The 24,279-nt window shown below is 39.6% G+C and overlaps 1 protein-coding gene across 5 annotated transcripts in view; it reads right to left on the reverse strand.

Annotated features, from left to right (window-relative positions):
* auts2a (activator of transcription and developmental regulator AUTS2 a) overlaps nt 1-24,279 on the reverse strand; it is a 228,928-nt gene that overhangs the window by 155,672 nt on the left and 48,977 nt on the right. The window contains exon 1 of one of the 5 annotated variants that reach the window (XM_033978237.2): nt 14,454-14,528. The exons of the other annotated variants lie outside the window; for them this stretch is intronic. Coding sequence (XP_033834128.2) covers nt 14,454-14,501 — 48 coding nt within the window. The 5' untranslated portion in view covers nt 14,502-14,528. Of the gene's footprint in view, nt 1-14,453; nt 14,529-24,279 lie in introns of those variants that run through there. 5 annotated transcript variants of the gene reach the window in all.

The raw sequence follows: 24,279 nt of genomic DNA on the forward strand, positions 1-24,279 counted from the left end.
TTAACCTAATTCATATCATATTTTAGCAGAAAGGCTTCTCTCCTCCTAACTCCTGGTTAGTATCAATCAGAGGTAAATGTAGGCGGGGCAGCTTGTCTAACGCTACTAAGGTGAAGAAGCTACAAAAAAATATAACTTTAATATGTAAAATATTCTTTTACAAAATGTTACTAGCTTCAAACAGTACAGTGAATATCTGGTATCCATGGTTACCAATAGTATACGGTAAATTTAGCAATATTGCTTTATGATATATTAATGCAGTAAATAATAGTTGAATACACATTGATTCATCTTTAAAGTGGCTGCATTCACATGCAGTATTGTAACCATCTGATATTGTGTGTTTAGTTCAGGGTTGACACCTTTTGTTGTTCCTGTATCTGTTAATGTGTTGTTGTTGCTGTTGTTGTTGTTGTTAATGCTTTTGTACGTGACATTTGGTTGCCATGCTGCCAAGTCAACGTGAAGGTTCTGTTCGTCAGATACTGGTCTGTTTTTGGAGACTGGCTCTAGTGAGTTGAGCCTGCTGTTGTTTTGCTCTTGTTTTGGCGTGGCCTACACAACACTTGTGGTCAGAAAATAAACAACCAGAAGAATTTCCCTACTCCAGAACGCTGCATTTGTGTCAAAAGTGGGATATATTAACAACAGAATATAATATAAGTAGGTTATAAACAGAGCAAACAGATAACTTACTTTTGTCCCTGTTATAGTTCTAATTTACCCAGCGACATTTAATTAGACCTATTCATTTTATGTTATGCTGTTTTCCCATTTTCAGCAGATGATGCTCCAAATATTTACCCAAGCAATGATTTCAACTGTTACTGAATCAATTCTAGTTATTCACTGCCGTCTGGCTTGATGCATAACAGTATTCAGATTACTATTGACCAACAGACCAGTGCATATCTGATACAATCACATTACATAAACTACAGGTCAGCAAAAAGCAAGCAGCCGTCTTATGTGTTGCCATGGCGACGGATCAATAATATTTTTAAGAAAGGATGGGAAAGGGTTCAGTTTTGATTACAAGTGATCCGGCTCTGGTTTGTCTAACAGTTTGAGCAGATCAGAAACAGTGAAATCAATCTCGTCTTGGGTCTTTTTCCAGATGTGGTCTAAGATTATATACAGATGTGTTTTTCCCGACGTGAATGATGCTTAGACTGTTCATTTCAAGATAAAATGACAACTGCTGCAATTAAGTGTTTGGATTGTTCTGTGGGAATCTACACGACGCAAAATCTACCGTCAGTACTGGTATCAAAAGTTTAAAAGGTCACGCAGAGGTCACCAGAGTAGCCAACGTGAGACGGGTGAAGTCATGTGACAGCTGATCTCATTTACTGCGGTGTTGAAGTGGTCAACGTCTTCGAGATAAACTATGCTTATGTCATATAAACAAATACCATGCAATGTGAATAATAGGGTCTGCTCTGTTATGCCAGATGCCCTTCTGACAGGAGGAGTAGGGTATGTCTTGCCCAACGACACAATAGCAGTATTTCTTAGGCGGAGATTTAGTGCTACTGTCACACTACACTGGTATAGTTTAAGAATAGTGGATTTATAGTTTAAAATAGATAATAAATAACACCTGCTGGAATGTGCCACACCTCATTAAACGTAGATCATCTCCATGGAGACAAGAGGGTAACACTACCAGGCCAAGTTAGAGGTCATGTCTGTGGAGAGGCAACCCCACTCACTGTAAGAATACATGTTTTCACTGTATTTTTTGAGAACTAAAATGCTCATAATTGAATACATATAAGATTGATTAGCTTAATTAATAACATCCCCAAGGAGACAAACATGTGCCAGTTATATAGTATCAAAACAACCCGACTGAAGCTTAAAAACAAGTTCCTATTGTGCAGCGAAAAAACTTACTTTTCCATAGCCTGAAGTCGTTCCAGTAAGAATGCACTTGAGACACACTCTGCTCTAACACAGACTTCCCAACTTGATTTTACACTGGAGTCTGAATGCAAATCTGCTCTCAGACAAGCGCACGTAGGGACGCGGAGGGACCAGTGGGCACAGCAGACTCCCTCCTCCCGCCCCCCTCCTCCCTCTCTCATCCATAATTCATAAGAACATGTAAATACGTTATCCCGCGCATGCATTAATGATCAGTGAGAAAGCCGCGCTCTAAGCACTGGGGCAATTAATAAAAGATGGCACCCTGATAAAGCCCCACACTTCCATGTCTCCAGAATCCCCCTTGCACCCACATCCACCCAGACACATTTCATGCCAATTTTTAACCTTGTTTTAGTCGGTTGCTGCTTGGGATGGTGTTGCATCTGGTGGTGGGGGGGGGGGCGGAATAACAAATGGACGCCCGAGTACAGTGGAGAGATAGTCTGCCTCACACGTAAACAACACACAAGGGCTGTGCGTTCAGGGACAGTATGGTCTATGCCGTGCTGGATGTAGTTGAGAAGGAAATGAGGGGTTAACAGGACTCCCGGGAGCAGAGCAATGAGTTTTTACAGCCTGGAGATAGAGCATAAAACATCCAGCGCAGACACACAAACACTTTCTCCAGGCACAAACAATGTAAATAGAGATTTTTACTAAGTGTTCCTGGTGTGGGTATGTCTGGAGCACAGCGTGTTTGGAGATAAGACTAAAGAACTGTACAATGCTGTTGCTACTGCTGATAATTTCCAGTTGGGTTATCAACAATTAATATTAAAATTGAAAGCTGATGCGTTATTTTTATTCCAAAGTCTTTGCCGGTTAGTGTGTTTAAAGGTTTACTATGTATATTTTATTGACAGGGGTTCACCACCTGCTTGTCTTCATGGAGATGTTATCGCTTTGTATAGTAGTAAAATTATATATCTTGCATTTATTCAATTAAGTGACTTTATTGAAAAAAAAAGAAAAAAAAAAAAGCCTCGCTAAGGAGATACGTTTCAAATTACAAAAGATTAAAAAATGCAGAGTGAAAATTATTATATGAGTTTTGGGGCTTTTGAGATATTCCTTTCCAAAGTTTTTGTACTATTTGGCAGTAAAATATAAGATTAATACTTCCCCGTAACTTCTAAGACTTAATGAAATGACTTGATGAAATAACCTTCAGAAATTCTTGGACTCAGTAATATAAAACCATTTGCTTAAAGAGCCATCTACAGCAAACTCGCTAAGTGACAAAGCGCAAGTGGGAGTGGAGCAGATGGCGATGAGAGGAGGGGGCTGGCTGGTCGCTCCCTCTGAGGAGCCTGTCACTCTGCCTCTGACAGCAGCTCTGGGCCTGCTACACTCTCTCTTTAGTCCTCACTCATTCCATCACATATGTGCCACCGCTGAACCACCTCTTCCTCTGTCTGTCAAACCAGCCATGAGGAATTGTACTGCTCAAAAGCTGTCACAACGTCAGTGTCTTCTCTTGATAAAATATAATAAAGGTTTATGAGCCCACTTTGCTCTAGTCAGGTTGCACTTTTGGAACAAGCAACAAAACACTTTTCCAATTCATTTAATGTGAAATACACTGCTTAAAGTCAAAATCATGGTCTTAGTCCCCATCTAGTCTCCTTGGAACTGTTAATGCTTTCCCTGGAATGTTTACAAGTTGTTAAGCAATATAAACAACTGTAACTGGCCAGAGAGGCTGTGAAAAAATGACCCCACACGTGTTCTGAACTCTGAATTTGAGAAGCTCCCATCACGCAGCAGCAGTACAACAGATTCAAAAATGTGTTTATCCTTTCTTCTATAATCGATGGCATCTTCTGGGGAAAAATGTTATTGCTTCTCTTTTTTTTACGACTGTAATTTGACCAGTGAGGTTTATCTGGTTTTCCTATAAACTGGGACGAGGGGGCTTTTTTACTGTCACACATCTGGGATACTGTCGTGAGAAAGTCAGACTGTAGATGGCGCTGTTGTCCTGCTTTCACTGGTAGGAAGACAGAGCCAAAACCTGTTGATCGGACACGTCACAGTAATAGTGAGGAGTCAAAACTGTCAGGTATGAAAATTAAAACTTGGTCTGAAAAATGTATCTGTTAAAATAAAAAAAAAAAAATAAATAAATAAAAATAAAAATGACAGTAATCTTTTTATTTTAAGTGTTATGTCTGGCTGAGTAATTTTAACTGTGTGTTGTTTTAATGCAAATACAATACAAATAAATACAAATAATTCAGCACCACCCAAGACAAATTTTCCCCATGTTGGACAATAAAGTATACCTTACCTACCTTACCTGACTACATATAAAATAGATATCCCACGTCCCATCGTCATGGAGACAGCCAGATGATGGACCCTCAACCAGAAAAGTGACATAGTGACTCAGTGTCAAAATCAAACTCACAGTAAATTATTTTTTTTGTCACGCTTACTCCCGTTTGACACAAGTGTTTTGACGAGAATAGAAGTAGTGTTGCTCCATATGGTGAAAATTACGTCACAGCTCCATCTATGGTATAGCACTGATGTCTAAAGGCAAAACATATGGCTCAGAATAATCCCAAAGATTTCATCAAAACTCAACCGTGCAGCACTGCCCTATTTAGAACAAAACTGCATTTTCTGTTCAAATTAACACTTGCAAAGGAAACAGCACAGAGGGGAATAGAATGTGCTAAGCAGAGATGTAACAAGGCTTACGCTGCTACGCTAATTAGCATAAAGCCTGTGCACACTTCCTAAAACACACTTAACAAGAATGACACCATTTATCTGAGCAAATGAGCACCACCAGTGTATCTGCTTAAGCTGCAGCGGGTCAATTACTACTGCTAAATTATTTACACTCGCTATAAAAGAGGAGAATTTCATTTTATTAAAGATTATGAAATAAATGCAGTTTAATTAATCAGTTTAAATCTGTTTTGCTTAGCGTTACATGGAAAATAAATTACATGCAAAGGATAGTTTTATGAATATGGTATTAAAAAAAGTGAAGATGTGTTTCTTTACGGTTTACAGATGTTCAGGATCACCAACTGTTTGGACAGCGGTGCACAGGTGTCCTTGTTTAAGTGAACTGAGTAGGGCTGGGGCATAGACAGTACACTGAATCCCACCACTCAAGTATTGGATCGTTTACATTACTTTCACATGTTTAAAGGTCCTATATTACGCAAAATTGACTCATGTAAGCTTTGAGCCATGTTATAATGTTACCTCATCACAAACATACCTGGAGATGTTTGTCATGAGGTAACATACTGTATGCTTGAGGAATCCTGCATTATTAGTCTGTCTACATCTCCTTTGCCCAAAATACTGTTCCACCCTATTTTTCAAGTTAACAGCTACTTTTTACCTTTTAGTTCAGTACAGCAATTCCAGGGCTGAAATCATCCAAATGATTCTAGTGAAGGTGTGTGTTTAAATCACAGTGGAGCACTTCCTGTATTACCACATGACATCACAAGGTGGAATGTGTTTTCAGTTTGAGAGAAGACCACAGCCTAAATCTGCAGGGTTTGTGTGTTAAATATGTGTGAATGAAACAAAACACAACTTCAGGTCTGTTTGTGACGCGGAAACAACATTATAACAAAGATCAGAAAATGGCGTAAAAATAAATGTTAAATCATGTCCCGGAGCTCTGGGATTGCTCTTCATGGAACTGTTTCATGTTTTTATACTTACAAAGATCCTAAAGTCGATGCTTTAAGGCACAACAATATTGATCAAAATAAGAGAGCTGGAGTAGGTCTGCACCACATCATATCACATAAATATATCATGATATACAGTACACTACTAGTCAAAAGATACGCCCTCTCATTCAATGTTTTTTTTTCTTCATTTGTACTACTTCCTACATTTTATATACATACAGAAGACCTCAAATATATAAAGTAAGATATATGAAATTATGTAGCAAAGAAAAAACTTAAAAACTCACATTAAAAAAGCAAAAGGTGGCTACTTTGAGGATTTGAATAAAAAAATATATATATATATACCGGTATATTTAAAAGAGTTATTTATTGAACTTTTTTTTTTTGCTACATAATTCCATATATCTTACTTCATATATGATGTGTTCTGTATGTATATAAGATGTAGAAAGTAGTAAAAATAAAGACCACAAACATTGAATGAGATGAGAATGGGGTGTGTCCAAACTTATGACAGGTAGTGTAAATGAGGATAGTATGACATTTGAAATATCATGGTATAATTGCGCTTCCACAGCAGATAATTTTCCTCCCAGTTACTAGGAAAGGCAGACAAACATCGTGGCTAATTGCTAAACCCTATACATCCACTTATAGCAATAACTTGCCTGAAACATATACGCAAATATTATAAACCCTTAAGCAGTCTTAGGGATGATGTTTATTATTGTTAGTGCAAATTTTCTCCTTTGTTTCATGATTTCCCACCCTAGACTACACCTTTTTGGGGGAACAAAGCCTCCGCAGAGACAAAAACAGGAAGCTTTTCATTCTTCCATTCAAGGAGCACATTTTGGTTGCTAAAATATTATAAAATAACAGAAAAAATATCACTATTTGCAACAGAGAGATGAGAAGGAGAGGAGAGAGAGAGCATTGAGCATCTGGAGCGGTGAGACTTGAGAGCACCTGGCTGGTCACCTCTTCTCGTGCAGGAAGGCTAAAAAGGAGTGAAATCTGCTTCCTGTCATCTCCCATCTTGTCAGTCTTTGTTCAGACATCTTGCATCTCCTCCAGCAGCTGTTTGAGGCCTTTGGCGGCAGATGGCGGCTTCTCTTTGATATGCACTCTCCTCTGGCCCACTCTCCATCACACTCGCGGGTCCTCTGATTGGTTTAAAGTTTTAAGGAAAAAACTCCAGATATGGAATTAGATTTTGAGACCAATGATGAAATATTGGTGCCTTTGGTGTAGGGCTGTGCAATATGGTGATAAAAGTAGACTACATCCTTTTGGCCATATCGTGAGTCAATATTTCTCTATATAATGCAGCTGTCTGATCAAATACAAACACGTTGCTCCGCCCACTTTTCCTATAGGTTAGCTTCTTAAGGCTCTGAGTGAGTGATAGTTGGATTTATGGTTTTTTTTCTCTCTCAAAAGGCAATAGAAAAATAGTGTACCGGTACAAGAATCACAATAAAACTGTGAAATAGTGTAGTCGTAGTGTTTACTTTACATTACACATTATAATATTAGATTCAGATCCCACTTTACATGGTGCCAAGTTTCACTCACTCAAATAACAACAACAGATGCTTAGTTTGGACCATAAAAACACAAAGTACGTTTTCTCTCCAGTGGGCTGCAGACAAGTGTTGTGGGCCGTCGTCATAAATCAGCCCATCAGTGAAAACAGAGCAGTCTTTCACTGACACTGCTGTTCAGTGTCAGTGATGAGGCTGTAGTTTAACCAGCCAGGTGCCCAGCCAACCAGAGGACTGAAACCAGAGCCGAGGAGAAGCAGATGGCGGCCACGCACAGGCATTCCACTGGGAAGGGAACACAGCAAATGACCTTAGAGAAAATACTAAAGGGAACGACTGGGCGGCTAAGTGGACGCTACTTTTCGAGCCACCCATGCCGGAGTTATTTTGGCTTTATTGTCTGTAGGCTTCATCAGACAGGATCATAGAGTATATGCAGTTTATGAATAGGGCGGTGTAGCACAAAATTGGGGTGAAGAGTGGGGAGGACATACGGTAAATTGTCAGAATTGCTAAGATCCAATCTCAAAACCATAAGGCCGGGACTGAGCCTGGGATATGTGCACAGCATGTAACGATGTCGTTGATCATTATTTCAATGAAGGGAGATAGAAGAAAATGGATACTATTGCATTACTATTTGGAGATATATACAAGTAGAACACTGTTGTAATTAAGTCTATAAAAAAGTGAGAATTATTAAAAAACACATCTGCTTAAACTGTAGCCGGTCAATTACTACCACTAAATTATTTACACTTTAAAAGGAGAATTTCATTTTACTGCCCAAAGTTCTTCACACAAAAGTCAACAAAAACAGATATGCAGAAAATACAACACAGGCAAAGAATGATAAAAACAAAAAACAACAAAACTCCTGTCGAACCAGAATTAAATGTCAGGGAAAAGAGGTGGGTTTTCAGTCTAGTACATGAAAAATACACTACATGTAAAGAGGTACAAGATAGTTTTATGAATATTTTATAGGAAAAGGTTTATGGTTTACAGGTGTTCTAGCACAGGTGTTCTAGCTCATCGACCGTTTGGACAATGGTGTGCAGGTGTCCTGGTTTAAGTGAGTGGAGTACGTTGGGTCAGAGCCAGTATACTACAGCCCACCAGAGCACTGGACCGCTGCCTTTTACATTTTTATCTAAACTGTTACATCATGTTCTGGAGCTCTGGGAACAGTTGTTTTGGAGATATACACAAAGTAGAACATTGAGTATATTGTAATTAAAACTATTCAAAAGTTAAATAAACAAGTTAATAAAAATTACCTAAAAAAAAGAGTGACAGAAATGATGTGACAGAAGTGACGCGACAGAAGTGATGTGTAATCTTTCTATCAGGGGTATAAAGTGAGGTTTCTTCCCTTTAATGGTTCATTCATGTTTTGTGCCAGAATTGAACCTCAATCAACACATTTACAGGCACATTGTAGTACATTCCAGATCCATTGTTAAAAAAATTGTCTGAATGAGGTTATGAAAAACAAACAACAAAACAAAAACCAATATCACCCACTCCTATATTTGAACAATGTGAATAGGAAAATGTAAAACAAGTCAAAAAATGAATACACATAGATGTCGTTTCCTCCAGGTGATCAGCAGATGTAGATTGGGAGCATTACAGTGTGAATACGTCATAGGCTGAGTCCATCTGTCAGGCCTGTCCCTGGAGGTTCCTCTAAGGGCCCTCCTCTGTCCCCAAGTCCCACTATTGTTCACTGATCCAGGCCTGTCTGTCCCCTGTGCCTCCCTCTGAGGAGCACAGCACACTCCTCTTTTACACCACAACACGAAGACGGCAGAACTGTGGCTGCGCTCCAAACACGACAGTAACTGACAACTGCCCAATTTTTGAGTCAATTTTACAAAATCTTAAAACGTTTCACTGTGAATTCATCACAACAGAAATACTTTTTTTTTTTGATGCAAGAAACAAATCTTCTGTTTGAACAAAAGCTGCAAAACAAAAGCTAGTATTGAAAAGACAATTGGACAAAACACCAGAAAGCATCTTCTGGTTCTGAAATGCCTTAGTACATAGTTGGTGAAAGGTAGACCTGTCATGATAACACATTGTGCACGATATATTGGTACAGACATATACCGCGATAAACTATAGTATTGAAACTACTTTAAGACACTGACACAACAATAATGCAAGATAATCCCAATAATCCAATGTCGTAATGTACTATTATTGGCCAACAATTAGCCATAGAAGTCACGTATTTAGCCTTTTACAGCTCAAATGTAATTGAATCACACCAAAAATCCCACAATTTTACAAAGAAAATGTATAAAAGATAAATACTGAACCCCAAAATATATTGTTCCAGCTTTCATATAGTAAAATAGATATAGTTATTCTTGTGACAGGACTGGAGAATTTATCCTCCTTACATAATCAAAGAAAAGCACGCTGGTTAGTACAAATAAAAATCAATATAAATTAACTGGTTGTTCTTTCTTTCTGATTTGTGGGGGCGACGGTGGCTCAGTTAGTAGAGCGTTTGTCCACAGATACGATTGCAATTCCACCTCCCACAGATGAATGCTGCCGTTGTGTCCTTGGGCGAGACACATAACCCACCCTGCTCCCACTGTCTGCGTACACTGCTGTATGAATGAATTTGTGTCTGAATAGGTGAATGGTTCCTTGATGTAAAGCGCTTTGAGTATCTAGAAGGTGGAAAAGCGCTGTATAAAAATGTGACCATGTGGCCATTTTCGAACAATACAGAGGTCATGCAATCTGGTTTTGAACTAGCATAGAGGTATTCATAATATACAGCATAGAATGTGACGACATGTTCAGATTCTCTTACATTCTGAGTGTCGTCAGGGTTAGTTTCTGGGCCCGAAGATGTCGCTGTGCCTTGATAGATTACAGCCATAGCCTGTCCTATATCCCTCCATAAGTGAGTGAGATTGGAGCAGACCGCTGTAAGCCTGTGGTGTCTCGTCAGTGGCAGAAGCTTTTGTCTGACAGCTGTTTACAGGGATGGTGGATGTTTCCTCGCAGCGCACTGCCTGAAAAAACATCTGGAGTTTGCGAGGGTTTAGCTGTAATCCCTTTGGCAAGCTCCAGAGCACTGCGAGAATTTCAATGTGTCTGAAAAGTAAGCAAGCTTTTGGGCAGAAAAAGAGGAGCTTAAAAGGTAGGTTTAGTGCCGGCATTAGCAAGGTCAAAATATCTTTAAGCTTCTTAATGCATAAGCTTAGTAAATAAATTAAAATGGGATGAGAAATTAGAGTTCCTAATTGCTAGGTTTCAGACGACATTACTACATTCTATAGGCTAAAATCTGAAATCTTAAATTGCATATTACACTGTTTTCTAATCTATGTTTAGGCTGAAGTCTTCTCTCAAACAGAAAACACTCAGTTCCACCTTGTGATGTCATGTGGTGATACAGGAAGCGCTCCACAACTCCAGGTACAGCATCATAACATGGATAAAACTCACAATAGTACATTTTCCATAATATAGGACCTTTAACAGAGATGGGGTACAGCTAAAACTAATATTGTTCTAAGGCAGATTTCTGTTGTAATACAGCGAGTACTTAGGTCTAGTTATTAATACAAATGATCAGGTTCAATATGTGTCAATTTACTTTTTGAATAGAATGTAATCAATTGATGGGTTTAAGCTTCCTGTTACGTGCAACATTTTGACTTTTCCCCATTCAAAAGCTATAATATTTTGCTTTAAATTGTTAATAGCTATGGCAACAGTCCTATTTTTTATCATTCTGAAACTCATGGTTAGCAACATATGTCTCTTGTCTCATCTGGGAGTACGACATCATCTTATTCTAGACCCTGAAAATGGCTAACATGTAAACATCCTAACTTTACTTGTTGTAGCAGCTTCCGTTAACAAACCTTGAAGCCGCAGTGAGAGCTAGAGTGAGTCCTGGGTTTGTAGCTTTGTGACGTGCTGGGAGATTATTGCAAACAAATACGCTGAGATCCAACAGGCGTTTTGCGGCGATTTATTATTGACAAATACACAGAGCTATCAGCAGCGCAGCAGAGAAGAATGGTCATGGATGAACACAACAGACTATGGTAAGATGAGGTGAAACTGGCGGTGGAGCTGGCGGTCAACAAAAATTACAGCAATCTGGCCCTGACTCTCAACACCTGTGAGCCCCGCCCCTTCAGCTCTCGACCAACCAGACGCACACATGCAGCAAACACACAGTGCACCTTTTCTGTCTCCTACATTACTTATAAATGGAAAAACAAAAGTATCATGCATGGATCCACAACAAAGTAAAATGATCCAAAAGCTCTTAAGTACAAGTAACAGTTAGTTTGTGCATATTATGAAGTTTTGTTATTTTGTTTTGTCTTTGTTTCTTTCATTATGACTTTTACGGTTGCATCTCCTTCTTTACTACAAATCCCTGTCTCCCTATTTCCCTCACTTTTGTACGTCCACTTAATGTTCATTTCTCACTTGTAAATATGCACTCCATGTTGTAAATATTGATGTTGGTAAAATTAAAAAAAACACACAAATCTTACATATAAAGGTTAGCAGAACCACCCAAGAGCCACGTAAAGTCAACAGAGTTAAACTACCGCCCTCTGCTATCTGAGTGTGATTATAGACTTCCCTATGATTCAGTAAACAAACTCATCATGACCAGTGTAATGATACTGCTACACGTTGCACTTCACATGTATTTTCAGTTATATCTGATCATAATGGCATGCTCTGCTGCTAAATAATGAAAGGTAACTATGGACATTACAGTATTCCGTAGACAACAAAGGGTTCTGTCTGTGGAAATAAAAAAAATGAAAATAATGAATGAAAATAAAAGCTCTAGGGGAATTGTAATTTAGCCATGTTAATTTAGCCGTGTTTGCAAACTGTCAAGCTCTGTGTTTTTCATTCTGTGATATGTCATTAAAACACAAAAATATTAGTGAACAAAAAGACCACAAAGGCATGTATTCGATCATATTATTAAAGGCGTGTTTTATTGTTCTTTTCCTATGTACCGTATTGCCTGTATACGTGCTTTTTCTTGACTTATGTAAAGCACTGTGGGCAGTTGTTTTTAAATGTGCTATATAAATAAAATTGAATTGAATAGAGACCACTGACCTCCGCAAAGGCAAAATATATAGATCCTAGATGTCAGCACAAGCTTGTAAATGTTCCTGTTCAGAAGTAAATGCTTTCCATTTTGCACTTTTCAACAAACTTAAAATTCTCACAATTCTCTATGAAATACAGAACTGTGTAAAACAAACTGTAAATTTAAACCTTTAAACATATTCCAAGTCAAAGTTAAATATTGGACTAAAATTATTATCAACTCTTCTTAAACTCGCATTCACTTTCCACACAGGAGAAGGTAATACACCTCTGTCCTGAGCTCAGTGCAGACAGGAGCAGACAGGAGCAGACAGGAGCAGACAGGAGCAGACAGGAGCAGACAGGAGCAGACGAGAGCAGACGAGAGCAGACAGGAGCAGACAGGGGCAGACGAGAGCAGACAGGAGCAGACAAGAGCAGACAGGAGCAGACAGGAGCAGACAAGAGCAGACAGAAGCAGACAGGAGCAGACAGGAGCAGACAGGAGCAGACAGGAGCAGACAGGAGCAGACAGGAGCAGACAGGAGCAGACGAGAGCAGACGAGAGCAGACAGGAGCAGACAGGGGCAGACGAGAGCAGACAGGAGCAGACAAGAGCAGACAGGAGCAGACAGGAGCAGACAAGAGCAGACAGAAGCAGACAGGAGCAGACAGGAGCAGACAGGAGCAGACAAGAGCAGACAGGAGCAGACAGGGGCAGACGAGAGCAGACAGGAGCAGACAAGAGCAGACAGGAGCAGACAGGAGCAGACAGGGGCAGACAGGGGCAGACAGGAGCAGACAGGAGCAGACAAGAGCAGACAGGAGCAGACAGGAGCAGACGAGAGCAGACAGGAGCAGACAGGGGCAGACAGGAGCAGACAGGGGCAGACGAGAGCAGACAGGAGCAGACAAGAGCAGACAAGAGCAGACAAGAGCAGACAAGAGCAGACAGGAGCACACAGGAGCAGACAGGAGCACACAGGAGCAGACAGGAGCACACAGGAGCAGACAGGAGCAGACAAGAGCAGACAGGAGCAGACGAGAGCAGACAGGAGCAGACAGGAGCAGACGAGAGCAGACAGGAGCAGACAAGAGCAGACAGGAGCACACAGGAGCAGACAGGAGCACACAGGAGCAGACAGGAGCACACAGGAGCAGACAGGAGCAGACAAGAGCAGACAGGAGCAGACGAGAGCAGACAGGAGCAGACAGGAGCAGACGAGAGCAGACAGGAGCAGATGAGAGCAGACAGGAGCACACAGGAGCACACAGGAGCCCACACACAGAGCTTCCAATTACCCTTTTCCAGACGACAACTCAAGGTGCTTGACCCCAAATCCATTTTGCCCTGTGACCTGTGACCTTTCCACCTCAGAGAAATGGTAACATCATCAAACATCACACAAGACAAAATCACAAATCTGGAGGAGACAGAACAACACTATGAATATAATCATAATCTTAATATATTTAAAATAGGCAGCGACCTCAGTGACCATCTGCAGCAGGTTACGTAATGAGATCTCAGTACTGAGTCAGAGTGAGTGGCACAGACACTTGAGAACATGCAGAGAACATGAGCAGTATAAAAAGTTAGCACCAAAGCCAGGTATCAACAAACAGCTTTACAAAGAGTGCATTTAGTTTACTGAAGTTACATTACTACTATTACCTTTATGTACACATTTCTCATAAAGCTAAAATGTTGTAGTATTATTTGTAATATGTGAGTGGTATCTGTGATTTGCTAATTCTATTTACACATTCACATTAACAAGTCAACACATTTCATGGAAGAACTAGTCACTCTGATTCCAAAGATTTCACCATTAGGGCTGTACAAGTTGAGAAAAATCATTGCAATTTTTCTGACAAGCACTGAGATTAGATTTGTGTTTAATTTACATTTTTTTTGTTTTAATTTAAATAACGGATTCTGTTCAGAGTTGACATTTTAAAAGCGTCCACGAGAATTGACAAAAAAGACGAAAGAACAGACAAACTTGAAGGATCGGATGTATTTCAGAGCACACCTAAACTACAGAATTAGCAGTTTATGCAGAATAAGAGCAGATATTTTGTTGTTTGCAGTGGTACTTAATTATGATTTGATTGGGATTAACCTGACAGTCCTAATCACCACATTTTCCACTGATAAACAAGCACAATTCTCTCCACTTACCTTGTCGTTGTATTTAAACTTGACAAAGAACCAGCTGGACTTGATCATCCTCCCTGCTCAGTTACTGCCTGGTTTAATCTTACAAAAGTGTCTTCTCCCAAAACTGTTGTGCTCTCCCTGATCACGATTCTCTCTATCCACCCTCTCCTCCTTCTTTTCAGTGCGTTCGACTCCAGTACGTGCTACAGTAAGTGGTAGATTTCGGGCTATAGACTCGCCTACGTCCCTGCCCCTCTCTCCTCTCTCACTTACTCTTGTCGTGTATAAATTCCCTTCTTTCTTTTACTTTTTTTTTTTTTTTTTACCTCTCTTTCGCCCTCCGCTCAACCTGTGTCGCTCTTTTCTTTCAGGCTATGCACCGTGGAGCGCTTTCATCCTGACCTGGTTTAACCCACTTCTATATCTATTTCAGAGGAGTCTTGCGGTGCCCTCAATGAAGTAACGCTATATTATTCCGACAGACAGTGGGCGCTGATGTCGGGCTGACCCTAAAAGCAAACAGTTCCCGAGAGTTAAATAAAGTCTGACGGCTTAACAAACGCCTCCAAGTGCTCTGCCAATTGAGGTTATGGTCATTTCAGAATGCATCTATTTCAGAGGTGGAGGAGCTACCCGCGTAAAACTACTGTAGTAATCATTAAGTTGAAATAAAGAAGCACAAAGGAAAAACAGGGGGAAAATATGTAAGGGGTACTTTCATCCAGATAAACTCACTAACGCTATAGATAATTATAAGTTGCACTCTTTTTTTCTTTTTATAGTTTGGCCGGGGGCGCGACTTATACTCAGGCGTGACTTATATGTGGAATATAAGTCGCATATCTTTGTTACAGTCACACTAACAACTTGACAACCGTGTTTTTTTCTTTTTTTTCTTCATTATTATGCATTTTTTGACGGAAAATGGTACTGCTGATGCCAATACTACTTAATATACTGTTACCTTTCCTTGTACTAATATCACTAATACTTCTTCTGTTTTAATGTTAATTTTACGATGATTATTTGTGATTATTAATGTTCTGATGTGTGTGATTTTAATGTCCTTCTTATTCTGTAAAGCACTTTGAAATACTTTGTGTACGAATTGTGCTGTATAAATAAACTTGCCTTGCTTTGCCCAGTACTACTTCAATTTGGTCTTCAGCATTTTCTACCATTAAAGGTGTTCTTTGCAACTTTTCTGCTGCTTATCTGCACCTGCTTGTCTCCATGACGATGTTATTGACTCGCCTGGAATCCTGTTTATTTTCATGAATGCACCAAAACGCAGATCTATGGAGACGCAAGTCCGCTCATAGTAAGAACGCATGCCATGTTTTCAAGGTATTTTGACCAATAAAAAGTCGAATACATTGAAATCGATACATTTAATGGCATACTGTGGAACATTTCAGGCAATGCACTAAGCAGAGGGTGTATTCTCCACCAGAAAAGTGACACGGTGTCTCTTTAAATTACTACTAAAGTCAGCAAAGTAAATTTTCACACCAATATTTCTGTGTATTTGTCAAAAGTGTGGGCAGGATTTTGACTCACGCACACTCACACACACACACACACACACACACACACACACACAGAAGTAGACACATCCTCACATGAGTCATCCTTTGACAGATTTGTTTTCCATATTTGACCATAGCTCCATCTTCACCCTCCTGAGAAAAGCACATGCAAGGGCCGTGTTATACCTCACAACACTATATGGAATTTGACCATAATATTCTAATAAACAGCGTCTTCTGTCTGGATCAACACATCTGCAGAAGCCAATAGTTTCAGCTTGACTTTACTAAGATAATGCAGAGTGTTGTCAAAGAGAAGGACTAATAAGGCTACAGAGTGAGCAGCGCACTGGCCACCCACACCATGTTTATACTGTGCCACCGGAGCAGTCATACATAATGTACTGTGTATAATTATGTCACCTCAGGCAGGTCCCACAAGATTTAGGTCAGCTCTCAGTGTAAACGGAGGTGGTTCTTTTGTAACAACAGCGTAGATGGTATCGAGAAGTTGTAGTTTTTAACATGACAGATTATAGTCAGGGTTTTAAAGTGGAAAAATAGAAGCAATCGCAACAGTTCAGACAAGGCAAGACGAGGGCAAGTTATTTGTTATGTTCCCAGACCTTGAGTTAGCATATCGCTGCTGTTGGCTATGTACAAAGAATGCTGTGAAAAACATAGCAGTATTAAATATACTCTGGATGTAAACGATGAAGCCATGACTGAGTTATGCAGCTGTCTAAATGTTAATGTTGTTTCTTTGTTAATTACTTTATCATAACACCTCACTAATGTCTTCAGTCTTTGTTCTATATGTAAAAAACACATCATAAATATCTGAATTATTTGAAAATATACACAGAAAACTATAAGGAGTATATATTATACGCAGAAGTAAAAAGTATGGACCCGAGTATGAATTACTCAAGTAAATTGTAACTGGTCACATTTTTACAGTAGCACTTTTCCACTTTCAAAGCACTTAAAGCACTTTACATCAACCACTCACCTATTCACACACACATTTATACACCAATGTACACGGACACAAGGGGTGAGGTGGGTTAAGTGCCCACGGACACAACAACAGCATTTACCTGTCGGAGCTGGAATCGCAATGCCAACCTGTGGGTTGGGATCTGACCGCTCAACCAGTGATGTTTAGGTCGTTACCGGCAACCTTCAGATCAGTGGACAAACACTCAACACCAACTGAGCTACTGTTTGGATCTGACATCTGATTTATCATTTAGAGTCAACATACTAGGAAAACATGAAATAATGCAAAAAAAAAAAAAATCTGGTAATTCCAAAGAAAATGCCACAGAAATAAATCATATCTGAATGTAAAGTGCAAGACACACAAATGTTTAAATCTTAATGTGTTGTTTGGTCACTATAGATTTAAAGGGAAGAATAACAAAAAATGGTGGTTCCACCTTAAATGTTGTTGTATAAAAACATGAACAAAGATGTACTTCATAATCAAGAAATAATTCATTAACGATTCAGTCTTAGTAACTACCTAATTAAGAGGTTAATCAGGGTTAAGGTTGTAATGAAGCATTTACTAACATTAAATCATTCTTAATAAACTATTTGCTCATAATTAATTAAATCTTAAAGGGCCTATATTACGCTATCATCTGATCCATGTGTTTTGTTTCATTCACACGTTTAATACACAGAACCTGCATATTTAAGGTGAGTTTTTCCCTCAAACAGAAAACACTCTGTTCCACCTTGTGATGTCATGTGGTAATACAGGAAGTTTAATCTCCATACATCTTCACTAGAATCATTTGGGTGATTTCAGCCCTGGAACTGCCAATCCCTATGGAACAAAAGGTAAAACGTAGCTGTTAACTTCAAAACTACCACTTCATGACATCACAAGGTGGAACAGAGCATTTTGAGCTTTAGGGATGTAGACAGAATAATACTAAAAGCTTACTCAAACGTGTAAATGAAACAAAACACAGGTATGTTTCTGATGGGGTAACAACATTATAACGTGGATTAAAGCTCACAGGAGTCAATCTGTGTAATATAGGACCTTTAAAGTGCAGTTATTATAAAATGCTACTGCAACTTTCAATTTACAGCCCTCCATGTTTATATCCTGGTAATTCTAAGTGACAAGCCGTCCATCTTCTCTCCTCCCACGCACAAGCCCACGCACTCGCCCCCTGTAGCCCGAGAAGAGAACTACAATTGTTGTTTGAGGTGTACATTCAAACAAGTACCAGAGTGCAGCCTGCTTTGTATTAGCCAGCAGCAGGGGACTTGAACCAGACCCCAAACGCAGTGCAAGTGCTGTGGTGATAATGTGGTAATGACTGTAATGCACTCGCCCGGGGTTACGGGGTTATTCTGGGATGCTTTGAAACTCCATTTACACAATTAAACATGGCATACAATGAGATTATATCAGAGGAGCTCACGTCAGGGCCAGCCGAGCAGAAACATGGAGGTTAAAGCGCATTGTTTCTGCTTGGCTTTATCAGCGTGTCAGGGCAAAGAGGGAGAAATCACTTTTTATGCTCTGTTTTTTCAACCATTATCGCGTAGAAATTCTGTCTCCCGGTGGTGCGTGTCGTTTGATAGTATGTTTTCTTCAGATGTGTGTCTTGTTGGATGGTTTTGTCCTCAGGGGCCATGTTAAAGTCATGTGTCTCTGCAGGTGCTCTCCGCTGAAGGCTCTGCTCCTCCTGAGGCTATAGTCCGTGTGCTGAGTCTGCCGGGGCCTAAGTGACGAGCTTCTTGTCAGTTAGTCAGTTAGTGTAGAAGTCATGTCCTCAAGCATCCCCAGTGGTGTAAATAATTAACTACAAGTGTTTAGAGAGCACACACCTCCACTAAGGAGTTGGCTCTGACTCGCAATAAGAATGGATATAATGCTCAGAGCAGCTTTTAACAATGTTATAATTGTTTTTAAATCTAATTTATCCACTCAAACTTGTATTTAGGGTTCAATTCTGTCATCTGGACAAAAGATTTAGAATGAAGATGTTTTGCTGCTCATCCAAGTCTCTTCTTCAGTTCTGGTCAGATTGCTGGTGGACACTGTCTTGTATTTATCTGAAGGAGTTAGATATAAGAGACAGATACAAGGCAGAACTGTCTTCACTCTAAAACTTTTGTCCAGTTGACAGACTTGAATTTTTCTTTTGCTATGGATCATACCTGGACAACTGAGGGATTACAGTGGTGCCCAAATTCTTTTCACCGAGGGCCATATCTTGAAAAATATTTGACACAGAGAGCCACAGACTAGTGTCGATACAGTGGATAATTCAGATGGCGCATTTAACCTACTTTAAATAAGGCTTGAAATATTATTATTAGGTTTGCATGACAATGCAATGTGATGTTATTTAGGTTATATTGGCAGGAGTACTCAAATTTGCCATAAAAAGTACTGATTATGATCAATTAGGCCAGTTCAACTGAAGGACTGAGGGCCAATAAAAACACAAACGTTTTTAGAGATATTCATGCATGAGTCACTGCTCAGAAAGTTCCTGTTGTCCCCTCCTCACCCATTTACACCCACTGCTCTGTACATCTGTCATACTCCTATGTATTTGAGCAGCAATAAGCATAAACCAGTTTTCAAATATCTAAAATATAAACTAACGATGCATTAGTGTGATAGAATAAAACTATATAGCTGACAAAAGCATTATATCTGTTAGAGTAAAAAAGTAAATATATGTGTTCTGTTATCCACCCCCTACAGCCAAACCTTTACAGATTTTACAGCTGGATACATAAGCCTTTTAAATATAGACAGAAGTCACAACAATGTCAAGATAACAGGCCGGGCTCCCCACAGCCTGAACGGTACCAGGATTACAAGCCTTTAGTGTCCAGTGAAGGAGCGGTTATTGTCTATAAAGTGATTACGTCTGAGAGATGTGGACTTCTTTTGTGCAATAATGCTGCAGAAGCAATCGGCACAAGGACAATAGTGTATGCCTCCTCTCTCCAGGCTCGACTGGCCACAGCATAGAGCCCATTTCCGGCTCTGCTGCAGATTCAGGTTGAGGTTGAGTGTCTCTGATGGCCAGATAAAACAAGGCACGCTCAGACCCATCTAGGCCAGAGCCAGGAAATCGCGTTAGCCTTATCCTCCTGATATTGCTGCGTCGGCTCCAACCCCTTTGTTTTAGAAAAGACGTTTTACCAATACCTTGTTATTCTAATAAAAATAACCTCTCAAATTTTAAAAGATTGATGATTTGGATTAGATTACACACCAAGACTGAGACTTACTGAGAATTTAATTATTTATACTTGTCTGGATGCTAGATATTTCAGCTGGGAGAGATGCTATCAGGCACGCAGTGTGATGAATAGGAATAAAGGTAGGTAGAGTAACGGAGTAGCTCATTTGGTTTATTTCGTCAGGAAAGTAGAAGTTGATGAACATATACACAAGCCGCACCCATCGTCCCACTTTTGCGCTAATAAACATGCTATTATTCATACATCTGTGTACTTCTAAGGCTGTAGGCGTCTTACACTTTGCACTAAAACCAGTGTCCCTCATTATTCCCAGCGACTTCCCATCCAATCCTGCTTAGCTTCCAAGATCAGAAGAGTATTTTCAAGGTGCTATGGCTGCTGTATGTACATTTACTGGGTTTAACTACTACCTCGCAATGACCCAGGAAGACAAATGCACCCACAGCTTCACCATTCAAACCACATACTTTACAATTCAGAGTCAGGATCCTGATTCTAAACAACACAATGAGAACAGGGTGACTGAGGAGGGGGCCGACGCTGCGGCAGAAACAGGCCAGAGGAAAGAGGGGAAATAACTCCACGATGTAATGGTTTTCAGATGCTCCGGACAGTGCCAGCTCCATGATGTTTCACTTCATCTCCTCTCCGGCCGAATGCTTTGCACGCACACAGGCACCAGCAGCAGCAGCAGCAATAAAGTGTTCTCTGCCCAATGTATGTGGCCCACAGACCCAGGAAACACCGATAAACATGTGCTAATTGTTCACAGGCTACACAGATAAGGCACAGGTGGCAGGAACAAAGCAAAGGAGTTCTGCAAGTTTTTTACATGCGTGAGTAGAGCTATGCAACTTTAGGAAAACAATCTAATTGCAGTACATCTGATATGTATTGGGATTAGCATTTTTGGGATCAAATCTGACAAAAGACTGAAATCTGAATGGATAAATTAATGCCAGAACACCATGTATTTCAAAACATGTTTGTAGAGAACTGAAGGGTTGTTTTTTTTCCAATAAGATGATATTTTGTTGTTTACGGTGACCATTAGCTAAATAATTATCTTTGCTATTTGATAATTGCGCCTACTGGGGACACACTGATCCAGCTTTTTCAGTTCTGATATCGATACTTTGACCAATATCCCTATTAACCGATAACAGTGTACCCTTCAAATCACTAATGAACAGTTCTGTATGAATAAAAGTTAATTAAATCAGCCTGTAAATAGTTTTATCACATTAAAAGCCCAACCAGGATATTGGCTTAACCGATATCATTGAACCAGTACCTGATATCGCTCATTTTTTCAGTATCAGTGCCGATATTTGATACCAGTACTAGCACCTATACCCAAATTTCCATTTCGATTAAATTGCGATATATTGTGCTGCCTTATTTGGGAGTCTGTCTGTCTCAGATGAATTGCTTCTATATGGTTAAGTTGAGCAATAATAATACCACCATTTACAGCACCACAGCATGTAAATACTCATTTTAAGTAATTGGAAAAGTCTTGGTGCAAAATGATGTGTTTTGGAGCCAGACAGTAATATTGAGGGAATTAGGCACAAGCTGTTAAACAAATCTATTAGAGCAAAAGAAGAAGATAAGAAACGCAAAATCATAATTAGAAGCTTGAGTGGGTGGAAAAGTAATGAACTGAAGGAGCCCACAGCGACAGTCTCTATATTATATGTAGGCTTGAACACTGTGCACTACAGTGGGATTTTTTAACTATTTCTCTTGACTTTTGTTCACTAAATTGTGTACAATTTAAACTCGCTTTCTGGAATAAATGTGTTTCTACGATGCACCTTGGCAGAGTGGTTAGCTTTTCTTCAACTGCAAGGAAATCAGCAAATGAATAGTCCAAAAATGTTTATCCAGATACTAATCAATACCAAAATTTGTAGCAACATTAAATGCTCATTTGACCAAGCATCAGTACTACAAGAATCACAAAAATAGGACAAAATGGACCTCTCCTTAATAGTTTTGGAATGGTCTTGATCTGCTACTATTTTGCATTGAAAATTACATTATGTACATTATGTTTTTGTTTTGTTTTTGTTGTTTTTTGTGGTATTGGTATTTTCCTTACTATGAAAAATGTGTTTGAAATGAATCATTAACCCAAGGGAAGAAATTACACAAAATCATCTCAGGTAACATTTTATAGTTGTCCAAAAAATACGATACGGTTGTAGCTGTGACCAAGGTTTTGAAAGACAATGAATAGCACTATACCTCCTTCAAACTTTTCATTTTATATTATTATGTCAGACATTTTGACCCCCCACGCACATGTGTCTTTATGATAAAAGGAAAGAGGGAATAGGGAAGTCTCCAGCCCATATAAAATAATGACCTCAGTGCCCAAACAGTGCGATTTCAGAGCTCATTCAAATGGTTATTACCACAATCCGCACTGGGCTCTTATGTGGGAGCAGCCCCATTAAAACTATGAAAAATGCCTGAAAAATACACTACATTACCACGCTCCTTAGCTGCAGCTTTTACAGCGGTGGAGGATGGGCTTCTCTGAGAGGCTACAAAGTACACAGTATCGATCGCAACCTGTGAACTACATGTGTTGCATTGACAGGGGAGCGCTTGATCGCGGGATGGGGGATGGGGGATGTGTGTGCGTGGCCCTTGACTCCGCCCGCTTCACTGTTCTCACATCACTCACTTCCAGCGCTGCGAAAAAAAAACAAAACAAGAAAACAACACACCAAGAACACACCAAGAACACACCACCAGACTGTATTGGCTCCTGACAAAGAGCGGTGTAGCTGTAGGCAAGTCTATAGGAGAATAGGCAGCATAAAGCCATCAAAGCAGCAGTCTGGACCCTGCCTCTTAGTGGGTCAACTCCAGGAGATAGAAGACACTTGAATCAAGGTTAACAGTGGCTCAGGGCTATCAAAATGATCTAGAGCTGTACTAAAACACAAGGAGCCCAGGCCATTTACCAGCACAGATGTGGGTGTATAAAGGTGCATTTGTATCAAAGATAATGATGTTCTTCTACAACCCAGCGTGAGAGCAGATGAGAGGGATTTAAATGCTGTCTAGCAGATATACTACAAGCTATCAATACTTTGTTCTCTTTCAAATAAGACAAAATAACACAATGACTCCTCTGCTAGTCATATGAGGTTTCGTTATTTCTGTTTAGGGCACGGGTTTGGCTGCGTGGATGGATTTCAGAAAATAACTATGACGATAATGTAATGGGTTTTTTTTTTTGTTTTGTCTTTTTGTTGCGCAATTAAAGAGTTCAGCAGCAAAAACAGATATCTTCGTTTTGATAAATTGCCAAAAAGTGTTTTTCTTTTTACTATCTCCATGTTATAGAGATAGTAACGAAGACAATAATGTACAGTGGATTTTATAAAGAATGGATGGAATAATATTTTGATAGCAGTAACGCCTACTCCTGGTTTAGCCCTAGTTTAGACTTGGATTAGTCCTGGTTTAGACCTGGTTTAACTCTAGTTTAGATTTAGATTAGACCTGGTTTAACTCTAGTTTAGACTTAGATTAGACCTGGTTTAGCCCTAGTTTAGACTTGGATTAGTCCTGGTTTAGACCTGGTTTAGCTCTAGTTTAGACTTAGATTAGACCTGGTTTAGCTCTAGTTTAGACTTGGATTAGACCTGGTTTAGCTCTAGTTTAGACTTGGATTAGACCTGGTTTAGACCTGGTTTAACTCTAGTTTAGACTTAGATTAGACCTGGTTTAGCTCTAGTTTAGACTTGAATTAGTCCTGGTTTAGACCTGGTTTAACTCTAGTTTAGACTTAGATTAGACCTGGTTTAGCCCTGGTTTATATTAAATTTAGACTTAGATTAGACCTGGTTTAGCCCTAGTTTAGACTTGGATTAGACCTGGTTTAGACCTGGTTTAGCTCTAGTTTAGACTTAGATTAGACCTGGTTTAGACCTGGTTTATCTTAAATTTAGACTTAGATTAGACCTGGTTTAGCCCTAGTTTAGACTTGGATTAGTCCTGGTTTAGACCTGGTTTAGCTCTAGTTTAGATTTAGATTAGAC

This window comes from Periophthalmus magnuspinnatus, chromosome 14 (genome assembly GCF_009829125.3).
Source record: "Periophthalmus magnuspinnatus isolate fPerMag1 chromosome 14, fPerMag1.2.pri, whole genome shotgun sequence".
Classification (NCBI taxonomy): domain Eukaryota; kingdom Metazoa; phylum Chordata; class Actinopteri; order Gobiiformes; family Gobiidae; genus Periophthalmus; species Periophthalmus magnuspinnatus.